Raw genomic sequence first — 21,167 nt, 5'->3', positions numbered from 1 at the left:
TGTTCTGCTGAGAAGAGAGAAGGTTGAAAGGAGATTTGACAGATGTGTGCAAAATCATGAGGGGTCTGGACAGAGTAGACAGGGAGAAACTGTTCTCATTGGCGGGAGGACCGAGAAGCAGAGAACATGGATTTAAGGTGACTGGCAAAAGGACAAAAGGTGACATGAGGGAAAAGGTTTACATGGTTCGAATCTGGAATGTACTGCTTGAGTGTGGTGGAGGCAGATTCAATTGTGGCTTTCAAAAGGGAATTGGGTAATTATCTGAACAGAAAAACTTTGCAGGACTACAGGGAAAGGGCGGGAGTGGAACTAGTTGGGTTGTTCTTACAGAGAGTAGACACGGACACAATGGGCTGAATGACCTCCTGCACTGAACCAATTTATGATTCCAAAACAACCAAGAGAAATAAAGAGCAAAGTGAGGGTGCACGATCCAAGTACAAGGTCCGAGTACAGAGTGGCAGCGCAAGGCCAGTCTAGTGTCAGCGTGGGATCGTCTGCAGGTGACAGAGAAACATTGTCTTTTACAAAATGTCTGTTTTATTGGATGGTGCTCCAATACAATGAGAGGCAAACACATGGTCTTTACAGTCGCACAAGATTTAAAACACAATAAATAAATTGTTAATGAAGTTAATCAGCAGAGTTTATTTTATTTTTGGGTTTATGGATCTACATTTAACAGTGGCTTCAAATATCTTCTATATTAAGAAGTGTCTATCTGCCAAGTCACTTGTAGGAGAATAACCTACTGATTAAGACCATTACCACAGGGGCCTCATCTTGGCTTTTTGCTGTTTGATTCACAACCAGTATTTTCTTCTATGCCAGTCCCTTAAAACACTAATTGTATATTTAAAGTGAAAGACACCGTAGGAAAATTGATGGTTGAGTTGGTTGGTTTGCTGCCACTCGTGGGGACATTCTCTGCATTGATGAGAAGGGGAGCAGGGATTGTACAGAGATTCCATGATAGTGTATAACTGAGAACATTGCCCAATGATCGCAAGCACCCACCTTCTGAAAGATGACGTGTGGCACCATTCACAATACAGCTTAGTGTCAATGCCGCTCCAATCAAAATTTAGAAGAACCTGAAAATGCTGGAAAATAACCAGCATGTGAAAGAGAAAAGACAGCCTAACCTTTCACAAACCATCATCAGTGAGGCTTTGTCTCAGTGCTAGCATTTCGACCTCTGGGTCAGAAAGTGCAGTGTCCAACAATTATTCCAGGCAGTTCTGGCAACTGGAGACCAGGGCTCTTAACTCAGACATCTGAATTGAGTAGGATACTTGTGTCTGGTGGGTGTAGTGCTATCCCCCCTCCCCCAACCATCCCCATCATATAGGTGGTGGGAACCCATGAAAACAGTGTGAAGATACAAAGACAAAGCCAACATCCTGACTGTTAGTCAGCCCGTTGCTACTTCACACAGTTCTTCAAGGGAAGAAGTATGATATGAAAACATCAGAGCTGTCTGAAACAAATGCCCCATAACTCTTACTGATGCTAAATGATCTACTGAATACTTTTGACTTCCAGCGCTTATTTACTTTATATTCCAATCGGAACTGCCATGCACAGCTCTCCCTGCCACAGTGAAATGAGGCTTACTGAATCAAACAGGCTGGACCCCAGTTAAGGATGTAGAATAGGTACATAGCAATCTGAGGTGAGAAGACGAGTGAGGTGGTGGAGACATCCGCAATGGGCTGGGTCTCTGCGTATGGTCAGACCATATAACAATGTGGTCCCGTTAATAACATATTTAATCCAGTAAAGGATATAATGAAAAGGAACTTCATTATACACAAACAGACAGACTGCAGTACTATTTAGCTTTACACAAGGGAGTAACACAAACTCATACTATTAACATCCCTAATAGTTTATCTTATTCATTTTAAAACAGTTAAACAGAATGAAAAGTTTGGAACCAATGTACATTAATTCAATCCTTGCTCAAATAAACATGCCAATGCAAAATCTGTTGTCTTAAACACTTTGGGCTTTTGTTTAGTCTGAAAAGCAGTAACTTTTTTTTCTTTTTTGTTGCTTTTTGTGTTTTTTTTAGAAAAAAAGCACCAAATATTTAAAATCAGTTCAGTCTTCAAGAGAACCCCTTCTGTTGGGTTTATTCCTGGCAGACACTCCTCCCCTCCCGCTCCGCTGTGCGTGCAGCACTTGATGGTCAGTTTGGCCGCACGCTAGCTGTTGGTCACGGTTCGTTCAAGGCCCTTTGTAGTCAGGTCCGCCACCCGAGGCCAGGTACGCCGAGGCTCCTAAGCAAGCAGCAGCTTCACAGAATCCGGGTATACCAGAGGCTCCAGGCAGACCAGGGCGCCCGGGCTGTCCAGGCACACCTGGCACGCCCTGCTCGCCGTCTCTGCCACCTATACTCCGTCCCGGCATTCCTGGGGGTCCTGGAAAGAAAAACAGAGAGCTTGTGTTCATCTAACAGCTTTCTTGACTCCAGGACTTATTTCCTGGCTATTGGATCACGTGGAGATTAACTGGCATTGAAGAGGTAATGGGAGGGACAAGGAAGCCGTTGTGAGACGTGATCCTGTGCAGACAGGCTCCTTTGGGGTGGATTCATATTTGGGGTGGATGACAATCCCCATTAATAGGACTTTTCAAACTTGTTTCTGGAGGACAATTCCAAGTCACCCAATTGGAATTCACTACAATCAACGGTAACCTATTCAATTCTTACCACTGTGGTCCATGAGTCCTCAGTTTCTGTTCTCATCTCTGTTGGCTTACCATCTGCTACTCCCAACACTCTCTTTGAGATAGTGCAACTTACCAGCTATTTCAGTAGTACTTCTACCGCTGTGAAGAAGAACATGGGCAGCGTTGTGGTGGGAAAACCATCACCACCAAATTTCCATCCAAGTCACACAGCACCTTGGATTGGACATATATCATTGTACCTTCATCGCCACTGGGGCAAGATCCTGTAACTAACTACCTAATATCATAGTGGTAGCACCTTTAGCAGCAGGATTACAGTAGTTCAATAGTGACTCACTATCACCTTCTTAGGGAAATTCAGCATGGGTAATAAATCCAGCCTTGCCAGCAATTCTGCTAAAATCCTGATTGTATGAAGAATTACACCGTAAACCAATTCAAAATATTCACACAGCCAGCCCCTTTCCTTTGCAGACATGTGTGGAACATGTCCACAGATTACACCTTGGGGCAGAATTTTCCCAAATTTGCTCTAAGTGTGGTAACGGGCAGGCAAAATGATGGTCCACCCGCCGACGGCAGTGGCGGGTTTTCACGCTGTATCGTTCCGAACCCGCCTCATTATTTATTCACTCCTGGGAAATGCACTATTTCCATGATGGGTGGGCTCTCATTCGCCCACTCGCCATCACCCGACCGCTTCATCACACCGGCCGCCATGTTTAAAAGGCAGCCACCAGCAAAGCGCTCATCACCACCAGCTCACCACCGCTGCCCGGGAGACATGGCCAGCAAAGGAAAAAAGACTGCAGCCCCCACTTTAACGATGGGTCCTCCTGCGACTGCTGGATGCCGTGGAGGCCAATCGGAATGTCCTGTACCCCCACTCTGGCTGCAGGATGGGCAGCGGCGTGAGCAACTTGGCTTGGGAGGTGGTGGCAGTGGTGCTCAGTGCCAACACCCTTCAGAAGAGGACAGCCACCCCGTGCCACAAAAGGATGAATGATCTCCTCCATTCTGCCAAGGTAACTCACTCTCCTCATCACTCCTAACTCTCACACTCGCAAGCCCATCACACATCCATAGGGCCCTCACTCACTGCCAGTGCAAGGGACATCACCATTCACTCTCACACACAATTCGTCATTGTCCTCATCCCGTCCATAGGACCGCTCGCCACACACACAGGACAGGCATACTTATCATCTGGCCTGGCAGGTATCCTGTTACACTTTCCCCATCTATATTTGTGAAGGACAAGCTGGCACACAACAGGAGAGAAAGGTCGCAGACCAGTGTCCGAATACCCGAAATCAAGATCCTCTCGGACTTTGAAAACAGAGCCATCCAGCTGGTCGGCGAGGATCTGGACACTTCCTGTGCTGATGATGAGGTCGGCGCTGCTCTACCAAGTGAGGATCCAGCAGTGCAACATCCACCAGATAATCAGACAGCTGACAGAGTCCCTGACCTAGGGCCTCCAATCAAGCCCGAAGAAACCTCTGAAGAGGAATCTGAAGGCACTCTCCCTGAAGTCCTGTCACAGCCCTCACCCACACCCTCCACCAGCGTAGAGAGACACACCTCGGTGGGACCTAGCTTTAGAGTCTGACCCACAGCAGGCGGAGGCAGGGACTTCCCAGGCTTCTGCCACTTAGAGGACTGCTGGAGGCCAGAATGTTGCTGAGTCCGAGTCAGGTGATGAGCCTCTGGACTCAGTCATGTCACAGTTGCTGGAGCTGTAAAGGCAAGCTGGGGAATATCAGGAAGGGATGTCCGCTGCAGCCCTCAGATTGCAAGGCACAATGGAGGAGTCCGTCTGCCTTCAGGATGAGGTGATAGCGCCGGCATTGCAACGCACCGAGGTCAATGCTGGTAGGATGGCGACTGTCATGGAGGCCTTGGTCCGGGACATCGCTCCTGCACTGCTGCACGGGCTTAACTCCATCGCTGATGCCATAGTTGGCCTCCAACAGTGTGTACACGAGAGGGGTGCGGGGCAGCTCGATCTCACTCCAGCTTCCCCTTCTCCTCAAGGAGTCTGCCTGGGGCCCTTGGGCACCCATAGAGAGAAGGATCAGCAGGTGCACACTCCAGGCCCATCTACCCAGGTCACTCCGAGGGTGTCCGGCCCATCCGACTCCCCTCTTCCTGTGACCTCCGCAGCTCCAGTTCCACAGGCCAAGGAGGATGACCCTGTCACACAGCAGGACCCCGAAAGCAGGCCAGGGCCCTCCAAGTCTCAGCCCTCCAGAGGACACCTGCCAAAGTTATCACAGACAGGGCGTCACAGTCAGCAGGCTGCCTCCACCTCCGCTGTGAATGTCCAGGGAGCACCAAGACGTAGCGGCAGGGTTAGGACAGTTAAGGAGAATTAGTTGCACAGCCTGGGCATGGGTGTTAATCACTTGTACATACTGTTCACTATTGTCAATAAACTCCCAAGAATGTCTCTCTGCCTATGGCTCCTTGTTCTGATGAGCAGTGTTCTTGTCACTCAGATGTGAAACCTTTCTGCACAAGATAAAGGCAGGTGTCTCAGTCCAGGGCCTCTTCCCTGTGCTCTGTACAGCCTTCAGACCAAAGTGATGGTCCAGCCTCACACTCCCTGGAATCATTACTCGTGCCTGCACTTCGGCAGTGCTTGTTATTGCAGCCAGAATGTAGTGGGCAGGCACCACAGAGTTCTCTCATTCTTTGGGTGGGCTCTGAGCACCTTTAAGGAGGGGCTGGCTCCCATCTCTTCAGCATCTGTGACCACTGATGCTGTGCTCCAGCTCCTGAAGGGCTCAGGTGCTGAAAGCAGACACAGCATCAGATGCTTATAAAGTTTCATGGCTGCGTCTCTGAGATGGCCCTGATCATGGAACGTAAGCAAGCTGCCCTCAGCCAGACAGGAGTCAGACATTCTCAGAATCTATGTGAAGGTCTATGGAGTGTCCTCACTGCATGTTGTTATCATCCTCCTGCAATCGAGTGACTGTTAGGGCCTCCACTGCATCTCCATGACAAGAGCATTCTCATAGAGGATATTCACACTGCCATAAGCCAGACTGGAGTCAATTGTTTACAAATGCAATGTGAGGATCTATGGGGTTATCATCCTCCACAAATCTAGCAGCTATGAGGGCCTCCCAAGAACGCCTGCCTTGTCTCGCCAGTGTGAGGGCCTCATCCCCATCATCATCGTCTCCGAGGACCTCCTCACCCTCATCCCCATCAGCGTCCTCCTCATTGGAAGAGATGTGCAGCTCCTTCATCTCCTTCTCAGCCAGCTCATCTACCCGTTGGAGTGCCAGGTTGTAAAGGGTGTAGCAGACGACGACAATATGTGACACCCTCTGTGGACTATATTGCAGGGCTCCACCAGACCGGTCCAGGCACCGGAACCCCATCTTCAGGATCCCGATGGTCTGCTCCACCAAGGTGCGAGTTGCAGCATTAGCCTCATTATAACATCGCTCTGCTGCAGTCTGAGGCCACTGCATGAGTGTCATCAGCCACGGCCTCTGCGGGTAGCCCTTGTCTCCAAGGAGTCATCTCTACAGCCTCTGTGGACCCTGGAAGACTGCAGGAATCTAAAGTTACTCAGGATGTGGGCGCCGTGGACACTCCCTGGAAACCGTGTGCACACCTGCAGGATGCGTTTCTGGTGGTCGCACACCAGCTGCACATTCAACGAATGGAAGCCCTTGTGGTTGATGTAGTTCACCGTGTGTTGCGATGGCAATCTGAGCGCCACATGAGTGCAATCAATCGCACCCTGCACCTGTGGGAATCCCAAGATCCGGGAGAATCCAATGGACCTTGTATCCTGGCTGTCCCGGTCCCGGGCGAAATGCACAAAGTTGTGTGCCCTCGAGAAGGTGGCATCCGTGACCTCATGGATGCATTTGTGGGTGGCGGATTGTGAGATCCCACACAGGTCACCTGTGGAGCCCTGAAAGGAGTCACCAGCATAGAAATTGAGCGCTGTGGTCACTTTCACAGCCACTGGCAGTAGATGACCTCCATATCCCCTTGGTGCCAAGTCCTGCAGTAAGTGGCAGATGTGAGCCACCAGGTCCCTAGACATGCATAGTCATTGGCAACACTGGTTCTTGGTCATCTGCAGGAATAACCCTGTTACAGTGATCATGGGGGGTTTCAATATGGAGGTAGACTGGGAAAATCAGGTTGGTAGTGGATCCCAAGAAAAGGAATTTGTAGAATGTCTACGAGATGGCTTTTTGGAGCAGCTTGTGGTGGAGCCCATTAGGGAACAGGCAATTCTAGATTTAGTGATGTGTAATGAGGCAGATTTGATAAGGGAGTTTAAGGTGAAGGAACCCTTAGGAGGAAGTGACTATAATATGATAGAATTTACCCTGCAATTTGAGTGAAAAAGCTGGAATCAGATGTAACGCTATGACTGTTGAATAAAGGCAACTACAGAGGCATGAGGGAGGAGCTGGCCAGAATTGACTGGGAGATGAGCCTAGCAGGAAAGACAGTATAACAGCAATAAAAACAAAAAGCTAAAAGCTACTGCGGATGCTGGAAATCCAAAACAAAAACAGAATTACCTGGAAAAACTCAGCAGGTCTGGCAGCATCGGTGGAGAAGAAATCAGTTAACGTTTCGAGTCTAAGAAACTCGAAACGTTAACTGATTTCTTCTCCACCGATGCTGCCAGACCTGCTGAGTTTTTCCAGGTAATTCTGTTTTTGTTTTAGTATAACAGCAATGGCAGGAGTTTCTGGGAGTAATTTGGGAGACACAGCAAAAATTCATCCCTAGGAAAAAGAAGCATACAAAAGGGAGGACGAGGCAACCATGGCTGACAAGGGAAGTCTGGGACAGCATAAAAGCTAAAGAGAAAGCATACAATGCGGCGAAGAGCAGTGGGAAACCAGGTGATTGGAAAGCCTACAAAGACCAACAGAGGACAACTAAAAAAGAAATAAGGAGGGAGAAGATTAAATATGAGGGTAAACTAGCCAGTAATATAAAAGAAGATTGCAAGAGTTTTTTTAGATATATAAAGGGTAAGAGAAAGGCAAAAGTGGAGATTGGGCCGCTGGAAAATGACGCTGGAGAAGTAGTAGTGGGGAACAAAGAAATGGCGGAGGAACTGAATAGGTACTTTGCGTCAGTCTTCACGGTGGAAGACACGAGTGACATCCCCAAAGTTCAAGAGAGTCGGGGGGCAGAGGTGGGTATGGTGGCCATTACCAAGGAGAAGGTGCTAGGCAAACTGAAAGGTCTGAAGGTGGATAAATCACCTGGACCAGATGGATTACACCCCAGAGTTCTGAAGGAAATAGCTGAAGAGATAGTGGAGGCGTTAGTGGTGATCTTTCAGGAATCACTGGAGTCAGGGAGGGTCCCAGAGGACTGGAAAATCGCTAACGTAACCCCCCTGTTTAAGAAGGCAGTGAGGCAAAAGACGGGAAATTACAGGCTGATTAGCCTGACCTTGGTCGTTGGTAAGATTTTAGAGTCCATTATTAAGGATGAGATTTCAGAATACTTGGAAGTGCGTGGTAAAATAGGGCAAAGTCAGCATGGTTTCATCAAGGGGAGGTCATGCCTGACAAATCTGTTAGAATTCTTTGAGGAGGCAACGAGTAGGTTAGACAAAGGAGAGCCAATGGATGTTATCTACTTGGACTTCCAGAAGGCCTTTGACAAGGTGCCGCACAGGAGGCTGCTCAGTAAGATAAGAGCCCATGGTGTTAGAGGCAAGGTACTAGCATGGATAGAAGATTGGCTGTCTGGCAGGAGGCAGAGAGTGGGGATAAGGGGGTCCTTCTCAGGATGGCGGCCGGTGACTAGTGGAGTTCCGCAGGGGTCAGAGTTGGGACCACAACTTTTCACTTTATACATTAATGATCTAGATGAAGGAACTGAGGGCATCCTGGCGAAGTTAGCTGTTGATACAAAGATAGGTGGAGGGACAGGTGGTATTGAGGAGGCGGGGAGGCTGCAGAAGGATTTGGACAGGTTAGGAGAATGGGCAAAGAAGTGGCAAATGGAATACAACGTGGGGAAGTGTGAGGTCATGCATTTTGGTAGGAAGAATAGAGGCATAGACTATTTTCTAAATGGGGAGAGAATTCAGAAATCTGGAGTGCAAAGGGACTTGGGAGTCCTAGTCCAGGATTCTCTTAAGGTTAACTTGCAGGTTGAGTTGGTAGTTAGGAAGGCAAATGCAATGTTGGCATTTATTTCGAGAGGACTAGAATATAAAAGCAGGGATGTGCTGCTGAGGCTTTATAAGACTCTGGTCAGACCACATTTAGAATATTGTGAGCAATTTTGGGCCCCGTATCTCAGGAAGGATGTGCTGGCCCTGGAGAGGGTCCAGAGGAGGTTCATCAGAACGATCCCAGGAATGAAAGGCTTAACATATGAGGAACGTTTGAGGACTCTGGGTCTATACTCGATGGAGTTTAGAAGGATGAGGGGGGATCTGCTTGAAACTTACAAAATACTGAAAGGCCTGGATAGAGTGGAAGTGGGGAAGATGTTTCCATTAGTAGGAGAGACTAGGACCCGAGGGCACAGCCTCAGAGTAAAGGGAAGACCTTTTAGAACAGAGATGAGGAGAAACTTCTTTAGCCAGAGAGTGGTGAATCTATGGAATGCATTGCTACAGAAGGCTGTGGAGGCCAGGTCATTGAGTGTATTTAAGACCGAGATAGATAGGTTCTTGATTCGTAAGGGGATCAAAGGTTATGGGGAGAAGGCGGAGAATGGGGTTGAGAAACTTATCAGCCATGATTGAATGGCGGAGCAGACTCGATGGGCCGAATGGCCTAATTTCTGCTCCTATGTCTTATGGTCTTACCCTAGCTGTTGCTAAGCACCGACCAGCCACGGCTCACTGTCGCTCCTGGGCAGCATGTGAGGGAGCCCCTGCTGCCCCTTCTTGCTGAGGTTACTGCCCCTGCCTTTGTGTGGCCAGGTGCCTCAGTCACTCTCTCCTCCGTCTTCTATGGTCTCTGTAGGCCATCAGGCTGGCCCTGTGGGACAACCCCTTAATGCTTCCCAGAGAGTGCTGGCCACCCCTCAGATGGCCAGAGATGAGAGCGCTGCATGGCTGCCCTGTCAACCTGCAACATTGGGGAGGCAGGTCCAAGCTGGGATGCTGAGATTGCAAGGGGCTGTGAGCACCTCCAGCAGTGACTGCTACATGGCTAGTGTTGGCGAGGAGATTGTACAATGTGTGCAGTCCAACTGCTCCATAGTCCAATAAAGTGGTGGCGGACTCACAGTCTGTGCCAGAGGGGGAAGATGTGGGGTGGTAAGGTTTGGAGTGCTTGGTGGCACTTTGGTGCCTCCGCGTAGCTGCAGGGCGGGCAGTCTAGGAGCCCGACCCCAAACATATCACTGTGGCTGCACCTGAACTGTCTCAGTTGCAGAGGGATGGTCAGTTTATACAGGTGCCCCTACTACGTGACCACTTCCCTGCCCCCCACCTCTCTTTCTTGTGCACCGGATCCAATGCCACGGCAGCAGTTGCCCCCATACACCCCCCTGACAACAATCGTCTCCAGGACTGGGCAGTAGTTGCCCTCAGACACCCCACCCCAACAACAATCGCCTCAGTGGCAGCGCGGCTCTTCACTGCAGCCCCCTGGCGCCCTGAAGCCTGCAAAGCAACAGGCGACCCTGGCGAGCTCTGCAGAATGTTGCTGTTCACTCACCTCCAGTCCCCCCAAAGTGAAGGCCGCCAAGTGCACGTCTTGTGCACGGGATCCGATGCCACAGCAGCAGTTTCCCCCCACCCCTGACAACAGTCGCCTCCAAGGCGGGGCAGCTGTTGGCCACGGACACCCCCCCGCCTGTATGCTGTAATGAAACACGCCAACATGCTTTCCCGCAGTGGGGGTGCAAGAGCCTGGCAGGATGGCCTTTTAATGAGATGCTGATGTATTACAATGAGCTCCCCGACAACCGTTGGCGGGCTGAATAGACCATTGCGACCTGCCTTCCTGAAACAGATCGCGCCATATTGTCTGCTCACACCTATCATGCCTGCTACCAGCGGGCATGGAAAATTCTGCCCTTGGGGAACAGTCATTCACTGGTTCATTCCCCAGGGCAATGCCTTGACAGATCAGGGTCGACTTGCCCGGTTTGAATTTGGACAAAGCTGGGCAGCTAACTGTTCCATGCTGCATTCTCCATGGCAGTGCCTCCAAATCAGAGTCCACTTGCCAACCAATCAGCACTCTCTTCTCATGCAGTATAAATTGTTGTTCCCCCTTTCCTGTTAGTAATTTTTTGTGAGGTATCCTGATGAATGCAAGTTGAAAAGTTTTGATAGCATGCCTCTTTATTCAGCAATACTCAAGTTCTGTACTACCAAACAACTATTGTGTAATAACTAGATAATCTCCTTTTGTGATATTGATTGAGGGACAAATATTGGCCAGGACATGAGGGGCAGAATTTGGCCCTCATCGGGCGGGCTCGGCGGGGGCGGGCGGGAGTGGTCGGGAAATCGACCACCGCCCACAAGCGGGGCCAGACCGTGATTTCACACTGGCGGGCCAATTAAGGCCAACCCAGCGTGAAATGAGCGTAGCAGTGCTCAACGTTGCCTATGTGGAGCGGGGGGGAGGGGGAATGAGGGCGAGTGCGCAAGTTCGTGCAGGCACACAGTTATGCGCAGGAAAAGCTCCCTGAGGCACAGAGCTGCCTCAGGGAGATGAAGATATAAAAAATGAAAAATAAAGAATTATAGAATAGTAAAAAGCATGTCCCCTCATGTGGCTCTGTCACATGGATAGGGACATGTTCTTAATGGAATGTTAACATTTTTATTTTATTTTTATTTACTGTTGGAAACCTTATACCGCCCGTGGATGAGGTTTCCTAAAAAAGTGCAAAGGCCTCTTGGCCTTTACGCCTGCCCGCCAACCTTAAGGTTGGACGGGAGTGAAAAATAACATTTAATTGGAACTTTAATGGCCTTAATAGGTCTTTTAATTGTCGGCAGGCATGCTGCCGAATCCTGCGCATGCCCACCGACCGAAATATCGCTCACTCCGTCGGTACACTCGCCTGACGTTATCGCGCATCATTTTACACTTGTTCAGGTTGGGTGCACGCCTGCCCGACCGACTGTAATATTCTGGCCCAGGGATATCTCCTTTTGAAATAGTTCCATGGTGTCTTTATCATCCACCTGGGAGGGAAAAGGAGGGCCTTGGTTTAATTTCTCATCCGAAAGATGGCACCTCTGACAGTGCAGCACTCTCAGTACTGCACTGGTGTGTAGGCTTGAATTTTTTGCTCAAGTCCTAGAGTGGGACTTGAACCCAGAACCTTCTGACTCTGAGGCTACCCACTGAGTCATGGCAGATACTGAAGATAAAAATCAATATTCTGAAGGTTTTGTACCGTTGGATGTCCAAATTGACAGCAGGTAAGAAATAAACTTTACTGCCTGCGTAACCAAAGGTGAACAGAGACTTACTCCAAATTTGGCCTTTTCTCACAGTGAGGAAGAAAAGCAGGGAGGAAACTGAAAATTTCCTCAAAATAAACTCAACAGGATTTGAAAGAAAGAGAGAATTGCATTTACATAGCACCTTTCATCAGTGTGGAATGTCCCAAATAATTTCACAGCCAATGTAGAATAGATACACAAATCATTAGAAGTAGCAATGCAGCTGAAGAAGGCCATTAAAAGCAAAACAAAACACCGGGGTTTATCCTACAGGGAGAGAATTGAAATTCAGAGAAGTTATATCAAGTTTACATTAAACCTTGGTTAGATCACACTTGGAGTATTATGAACGGTACTGGTCTTCAGATTATAGAAATACCAGAGAAGGTACAAGAAAGATTCACAAGGATGACACCAGAACTGAGAGGATACACTTATCAGGAAAGGCTGAACAGGCTGGAGCTGTTTTCTCTAGAAAAGGGAAGGCTGAGGGGTGACCAGATAGAGATTTTTAAAATTATGAATGGATTTGATAGTTTTTTTTTATATAGGTGTTTCCACTTGTGGGGAAATCAAAGCCAGGAGCCAAAAATATAATATAGTCACTGATAAATGCAATAAGGAATTCAGAAGAAACCTCTTTACCCAGAGAGTGGTTTGAATGTGGAACTCACTATCACAGTTCAGGTGAATCATTGATGCATTGAAGGGGAAGCTAGATAACCAATGGGAGAGAAAACCATGGGAGATGCTGATAGAGGGAGCTGAAGAAGAGTGGGAAGAAGTTTATGTGGAGCAAAATCACTGGCATGCTTGATTCTGTGTTAGTGATGTGTAATTCCATATATCTTCCAGCTTCTGCACAGTTGGTGTAGTGGTAATCCAGAGACCCAGGGTAATGCTCTGGGGACCTGGGTTCGAATCCCACCATGGCAGATGAATTTAATAAAAATCTGGAATTAAAACGATGACTATAGGGAAAAAAAAACCACTGTCAGTTTTCGGAAAAACTAATGCCCTTTAGGGAAGGAAATTTGCCGTCCTTATCTGGTCTGGCCTGCATGTGACTCCAGACCCACAGCAATGTGGTTGACTCTTAAATGCCCTCTGGCCTAGCAAGCCACTCAATTCAAGGGCAATTAGGGATGGGCAATAAGCATTGGCCTAGCCAGCAACGACCACACCCCATGAACGAATTAAAAAAAAGTTATCCCTGTCTATACCTGGCCTTCTGCTATTTCCCATGAGAGGCAATTTTACAAAAATCTCTGTAGCAATGGAAAACTCCCCAAATCAGTAAGGAAAAATACAGTGATTATTTCATAAATCCATAATTGAATAATGAGCACAAATAGGGCAGCTCCAAACTGGACAGGTCCCAGAGTGAAAGGCAGATGGAGCTATGGAAGAATAATAATTCCTGCCGGCATATTGCTGAATGAAATGATGAGGCCTGATTGATTGTGAATCCTCTTGCCCAGTTTTCAGCAGTGAATGGGGTCTTTGAGGACATCCGAGCATCCTTGAAGAGATCAAAAATACCCGCTGACTCATTGGAGTCCATGGCTTGTCACCAGCGAAAATGGAGAAGGATCATTCGAGAAGACACTGAGCACATCAAGGGACTTCGTCTGGAACATGCAGAGGTGACGTTGAGGCGTCGGAGGGAGCACACAAACCTCCAAACAACCCATCTACCCAACCCTTCAAGAACCACCTGCCCCACATGTGGCAGAGTCTGCAGATCACACATTGGATTATCAGCCATCTCCAAACTTATCGAACCGGAGTGGAAGCACATCATCCTGAGGGACTGCCTAAGAAGAAGCTAAGGGACCTCTAATGAGGGACCAGAGATACAAAATTAAGCATAAGATATTTCAAATAGAAATCAGGAGAAATTGCTTCACACAAAGAGTTGTGAGGATATAAAATTCACTTCCAGAGTTAGTGGTTGAGGTAGAAACTGTCAACATTGAAGTTGGATTGGATAGATGTGCGAAGGAATATGGCAACAGGCTGGGGAAATGTGATTAGGGATATTTGTTTGCATGGAGGGTAAACACCTACATAAACTGGATGGACCGAATAGTCTGGTTCTTTATTCTGACATCTCTGTATTTCTATGAATATGAAACTTAGCAGAGGTTGAGTGCAGAAGGGATTGAACATGGGCTCCAGATACAATCAACTGAGAGATGGATTTTAAAACAAAGTTTCAAAGCCACGAACATGTAACAACACCAAATTAAAGGCAGCAGAGAGACACTGAGCGTGGTGGAGTGTCCTTCTCTTACCTGTGATGCCTGGTGGGCCCGGGAGGCCTGGGTGTCCACGGCCTTTCTCACCTCGATCACCCTTTTCCCCCTGTTTGCCTTGAAGATTGGGAAAGTTTCCAGCGTCAGTCACAAGACTTCATAATCAATCAATGAACAATGATTGAACTTCATAATTGATCATAATAATCAGTGAATGTTTACGACCTGACCAGTATCTCTTTTTGTCACATTGCCTTTACCTTAAAAATAATGATTAGGGTTTCCAATAAACTTCCATCATCAGCAAAGCTATTCAGAGAACTCAAGCCATGATTCCACACTTGGCCCATTTGTAACCTGTTTCTTGCCAGTCTTCCCCATCATTAACATGACTCTGTCACAGTTAGCTACAGAATAAAACTCCCATTCTGCTCTAACATCCCTCAGTCCCACAGTCTAAGAATACCCCCCTCCCACTACTGCGACACTGGGTCACTTTTCTATTTACCACATCAGTCATTCTGTGGCCTCAGACATTGAGTTGACCAATTCAGAGCTGCATAGTCAGTTTTGTGAAGTAGGCCCACACTCTCGAGAAACTGGTTTGACCCCAGACTCACATTAGGACCCTCGCAGCTAGAGGATGAGAGACCATCATCCCATCAGTATGAGCTGGATTTGAACTGTGAAGTTCTGTGACTAGTGCCCAGTACATACAGAACAGCAAATACTTGAACCTCAACAAACAAGATGTTCAAGATGCAGATCTACAGGATTATCATTCGTGAGCTGGGCCTTCAAATTCAATCTCCAGGCGCTGACAGTTTACATGGTACTTTTAAAACCTGTTCCAGGGCCGAGCTGTCTCTACCAACTAACAGCAGTTTGACATCTTACCTTTTGGTCCAGTACTTCCGACCTGGCCTTGAACACCTTGCAGACCAGGTAGGCCACGAGGCCCAGAAATACCGTGGTCTCCATGTTCACCAGGAGAGCCTGGCATTCCAGGAGGTCCGGGGGGTCCTGTCATCCCTGCTCCGCCCAGAACTGCTCTCTTGGCACTGACTGCCACCGCTGCTAACTGCTCTGTAACACATACAAACAAAGAGATTCAGTTTCAGCCATTCAGATACGCCAGAATATGGCAAAGGTTTAGCGATCCAGGTAATTTCAGTCACGCAAAATTGGAAAAGGGAAACTTATCAAATATTAGGGGCATTAATACTCAGTGACTCACAGACTGATTGTGACACCCATACTGAGCATCAGTGTGTCAGTGGTGGTAACAACCTGAAATTGTTGAACTCAATGTTAAGTTCAGAAGGCTTTAAAGTGCCCTGTTGAAAGACAGGGTGCTATTCCTCAAACTTACAATGAGCTTCATTGGAGAAGTCTCAGAATCTGAGGACAGAGAGGTCGGAGTTGGAATGGAGTGGAGTTAAAATCAGAGGAAACTGGAATTAACTAACACTTGCAGGTTGAACAGAGGGTGTTCTGAAAAGCAGCAACCCAATCTGCGTTTGGTTTCCCCAGTATAGATAAGGCTTCATCGTATATAGCAAATACACAAAATTGTAGGCTAAATTGAAAGCTGTACAAGTAAATCACTGTTTCTCTTGGAAGGAGTGTCTGGGGCCTTGGATGGTGAGGAGAGAGAAGGTAAAAGGGCGGGTGTTTCCTTCCCTGCACTTGCACAGAAAGGTGCCGTGGGGAGGAGAGGGGTTGTTGGGGGTGATTGAGGAAAGAACCAGAGTGTTGTGGGGGGAATGGTCCCTTTAGAATGCTGAAGGGAGGGGAGGGAAAGATGTGTCTGGTGGTGGCATTGTGCTGGAGGTGGCAGAAAGGATGGAGGATGATCCTTTGAATGTGGAGGGTGGTGGAGTGGAAGCTGAGCCTGTGGCGACTCTGGAAGAGAGGGGAAGGGTTGAGGGCAGAAGTGTGGGAAGTGGGATGAACACAATCGAGGGCCCTGTCAACCTTGAGGGGGGAGGGGCCGGGGTCTTCGACTGGGGAAAAATGAAGACATGTCGGAAGTACTGGTTTGGAAGACTGCATCGTCAGACAAGACAGAAAAGGAGAAACTTGGAGGATGGAATGGAGTCCTTACAGGAAGCGGGTGTGAGGAAGTATAGTCGAGGTAGCTGTGGGAGTCAGTGAGCTAATAGTGGATATTTGTTGATAGCCTCGTGCCTGAAATGGAGACAGAGAAGTCGAGGAAGGAAAGGGTTAGGGATGAACCATGTGAAGGTGAGAGAAGGGAGGAAATTGGAAGCAAAGTGAATTAAATTTTCCAGGGGAAGAGGGGTAGGAGGAAGTGTCAGAAAGTTGGCGTTCAGCCTCTGCTGGGTTGAGGTCAGTTTGCCAGGCAACAGCATTCCCCCCTTGTCGGGAGGTTTGATAAAAAAGTCAGGGTTGGACCTGAGAGAACAGAGTACTCAAAATTCAAAGGGAGACAGGTTAGAGTGAGGGGAGCAGAGAAATTGATATAGCCCATGACACACCAGTGGTTCTCAATGAAAAGATCTCGAGAGGGTGAGAGACCAGAGGGAGGGAACCAGGTGGCGGGGGAATGCTGGAGATGGGTAACAGGGTCTGCTGTGTAGGGAGGGGACTTCTGACGAAGGAAATGGCCATGGAGGCGAAGGCAATGGCAACACTCAGCGTCATGTCGAGCTTGAAATTCATTGAGATGTGGCCTTTGCTAAGTATAACAACTTATATTTATATAGCACCTTTAACATACAGTAATAAAATGTCCCAAAGGGCCTCACAGGAGCATTAGAAAATAAAGTATGACATCGAGCCACATAAGGAGATATTAGGTCATGTGACCAAAAGCTTGGTCAAAGAGGTAGGTTTTAAGAAGTGACTTAAATGAGAAAAGTGAGGTAGAGAGACAGAGCGATGTAGAGAGGGAATTCCAGAGCTTGGGGCAGAGGCAGATGAAGTCACAGCCACCAATGGTGGAGCGATTATAATTGGGAATGCACGAGAGGTCAGAATTAGAGAAGTACGGAGATCTTGGAGGGTTGTGGGACTGGAGGAGGTTACAGAGATAGGGAGGGGTGAGACCATGGAGGGATTTATAAATAAGGACAGGAATTTTAAAAGCAAGCGTTGCTTGACTGGGAGCCAATGTGTGTCAGCGGGCACAGGGGTGATAGGGGTAAGGTACTTACTGCAAGTTAAGACACAGATAGTGGAGTTTTGGACGACCTCAAGTTTACAAAGGACAGAATGTAGAAACCAGTCAGGAATGTGTTAGAATAGTCAAGTCTAGAGGTAACAAAAGAATGATGAAGGTTTCAGCAGCTAAATAGCTCAGACGGGCAAAGACGGGTGATGTTGCGGAGGTGAAATAGGTGGCCTGAGAGATGGTTCAAATATGAGGTTGGAAGCTCATCAAGAGGTCAAATTTGACATCAAGGTGGCGAACAGACTGGTTTAGACTGTTCCCAGGGAGCGGGATGGAGATTTCCCAATATTTAATTGGAGAGCATTTCTTCCTCTCCAGTACTGGATGTCAGATAAGCAGTCTGATAATTTAGAGACATTGGAGGAGTCGAGAGAGGTGCTGGTGAGGTTGAGCTGGCTGTCATCAATGTCCATGTGAAAATTCACACTGTAGTTTTGGATGATGTTACCAAGAGGCAGTTTGTAGATATGAAATAGGAGGGAACCAAGGATAGATCTGAGGGGGACACCAGAGGTAACAGTTGGAAGTGGGAAGAAAAGCCATTGAAAGTGATTCTCTGGTTACAATTAGACAGTTAAGAATGGAACCAGGTGAGATCAATTCCCCTCCTGCCCCCAGCTGGACAACAGTGGAGAGGCATTGGAGGAGGATAGTGTGGTCAATTGTGTCAAAGCCTGCAGACAGGTCGAGAAGGATGAGGGGGGAAAGTTTACTTTTGTCACATTCACAGAGAATGTCATGTGTGACTTTGATAAGAGTCGTTTTGGTACTGTGGCAGGGCCAGAAAGCTGATTGGAGGGATTCAAACATGGAGTTCCGAGAAATATGGGAACAGATTTGGCGGAGGACAACACGTTCAAAGAGAGGAAAGGGAAGTTGGAGATGTGACGGTGGTTTGCAAAGACGGTGGGGTAAAGGGTTGTTTTTTTTTAAGACAGAGGTGATTTAAAGGAGAGGGGGACAACAGCTGAAGAGAGAGGCCCATTTACAAATATCAGCTAACATGGGGACCAGGAGGGGAAGCTGGGCGATCAGTACTTTAATGGGAATAGAGCAAGGGTGCAGGAGGCAGGTCTCATGGACAAGAGGTCATGAAGGGACTCAGGAGAGAAACTAGAGAAAGATGTGAGTTCAGAGGAGCTTTAGAAAAGGTCTGGCCAAGTGGACTGGTAGAAGGGAGGAAAGTGGCATAGACAGCTTTTTTTATTCATTCACAGGATGTGGGCATCACTGGCTGGGCCACCATTTATTGCCCATCCCTTGTTGCCCTTGAGAAGGTGGTGGTGAGCTGCCTTCTTGAACCGCTGCAGTCCATGTGGTGTAGGTACATCCACAGTGCTGTTAGGGAGGGAGTTCCAGGATTTTGACCCAGCAACAGTGAAGTAACAGCAATTATATTTCCAAGTCACGATGGTGAGTGACTTGGAGGGGAACTTCCAGGTGGTGGTGTTCCCATGTGTCTGTTGCCATTGTCCTTCTAGATGGTAGTGGTCGTAGGTTTGGAAGGTGCTGTCTAAGGAGCCTTGGTAAATTCCTGCAGTGCATCTTGTAGATGGCACACACTGCTGCTACTGTGCGTCAGTGGTGGAGGGAGTGAATGTTTGTGGATGTGGTGCCAATCAAGTGGGTTGCTTTGTCCTGGATAGTGTCAAACTTCTTGAGTGTTGTGGGAGCTGCACTCATCCAGGCAAGTGGGGAGTATTCCATCACATTCCTGACTTGTGCCTTATAGGTGGCGGACAGGCTTCGGGGAGTCAGGTGGTGAGTTACTCATTGCAGGATTCCTAGTCTCTGACCTGCTCTTGTAGCCACAGTGTTTATATGACTAGTCCAGTTCAGTTTCTGGTCAATGGTAACCCCCCCAAGATGTTGATAGTGGGGGATTCAGTGATGGTAATGCCATTGAACATCAAGGGGCGATGGTTAGATTCTCTCTTGTTGGAGATGGGCATTGCCTGGCATTTGTGTGGCACAAATGTTACTTGCCACTTGCCAGCCCAAGCCTGGATATTGTCCAGGTCTTGCTGCATTTGGACATGGACTGCTTCAGTATCTGAGGAATCATGAACGGTGCTGGACATTGTGCAATCATCAGCGAACATCCCCACTTCTGACCTTATGATGGAAGGAAGGTCATTGATGAAGCAGCTGAAGATGGTTGGGCCGAGGTTGGGCTGATTGGATTGTCTCAATCTTAGTGACAACAAAGTTCAGGAGCTCCTCGCACTTGTTGTTGAAATGAGGGTGGAGGGAACAGGGGGCAGGGGTTTAAGGAGACAGTTTGCAGTAGAGAAAAGAATCTGGGAGTTATCTTTGCATTCCAGGATGATCCTGGAAAAGTGAACAGTTTTAGCAGATGAAAGCAGGACCTGATAGTGTTTTAATTGATCCAACAGATCAGGCAATAGATGGCTAAAACAGTTGTCTGCCAATTCCTTCTAAGTATGTGTCCATTGGACTTAAGAGAGAGGGGATGAGGGCGATGCTGGGGGAATGGCCAGAGTGAGAGAGAGTAATGATTTCATTGGGGACTGGGACATCAGAGCTGGAGGTGAGGGTATGGTTGAACAAATCAGTAGTTGCAAAAATGTTGTGGCAAAAGGAAAGCCAAAGAGTTAGGATTGGACCACACATATCGACAGCGACAGTGACACACACACCGACAGTGATACACACATACTGACAGTGATACATACACAGACAGTGACACACACATTGACAGTGACACACACACTGTCAGAGACACAACACAAACACTGACATTGACTCACACACACTGACAGTAACACAACCCACACACTGACAGTGACACACACATTGACAGTGACACACACACATATACACTGATACAACCCACACACTGACAGTGACACACACACACACATTAACAGTGACACACAAACACATTGACAGTGACACAACACACACACTGACAGTGACACAAACACACACTGGCAGTGACACACACTGACAATGACACAACACACATACTGACAGTGACACATACACACACTGACAGTGGCACACAAATACATTGACACACCCACTGACAGTGGCACACACACTGACCTTGAAAAACACACACACACGCACACACACACACTGACAGTGGCACACAAATACATTGATACACACACATTGATAGTGGCACACACATACTAACAGTGACACAGACACACACTGCCAGTGGCACATACACTGATTGCGACGCACACACACACAGACAGTGACACAACACACTGCCAGCAGCACACACACACACACTGACAGTGACATAACACACACATGCTGGCAGTGGCACACAAACACATTGACACACACGCACACTGATAGTGGCACACACACTGACAGTGATGCCCACACACTGACATGGACAAAACACATACATTGATAGTGACACACACACTCTGACAGTGACACAACACTCATACACTGACAGTGACACAACACATACACTGACAGTGACACACATACACACACAGTGACACAACACACACACTGACACACACATGCTAACCATGACATACACATGCTGACAGAGACACACTGAAAGTGACAGAACACATAC

General features: G+C 47.8%; 1 protein-coding gene across 1 annotated transcript in view; it reads right to left on the bottom strand.

Moving 5' to 3' along the window:
- Positions 1–520: 520 nt before the first annotated feature.
- col9a2 (procollagen, type IX, alpha 2) overlaps positions 521–21,167 on the bottom strand; it is a 173,372-nt gene continuing 152,725 nt past the window's right edge. The window contains exons 30-32 of the mRNA XM_078566890.1: positions 15,301–15,489; positions 14,443–14,520; positions 521–2,429 (exon numbers count right to left, since the gene is read on the bottom strand). Of these exons, the coding sequence (XP_078423016.1) occupies positions 2,236–2,429; positions 14,443–14,520; positions 15,301–15,489 (461 nt within the window). The 3' untranslated portion in view covers positions 521–2,235. The remainder of the gene's footprint in view (positions 2,430–14,442; positions 14,521–15,300; positions 15,490–21,167) is intronic.

The sequence above is a fragment of the Cetorhinus maximus genome, chromosome 21, assembly GCF_964194155.1.
Source record: "Cetorhinus maximus chromosome 21, sCetMax3.hap1.1, whole genome shotgun sequence".
Taxonomy (NCBI): Eukaryota; Metazoa; Chordata; class Chondrichthyes; order Lamniformes; family Cetorhinidae; genus Cetorhinus; species Cetorhinus maximus.
The sequence above is the reverse complement of the archived record's forward strand: the minus strand, read 5'-3'. Positions and strand labels throughout refer to the sequence as shown.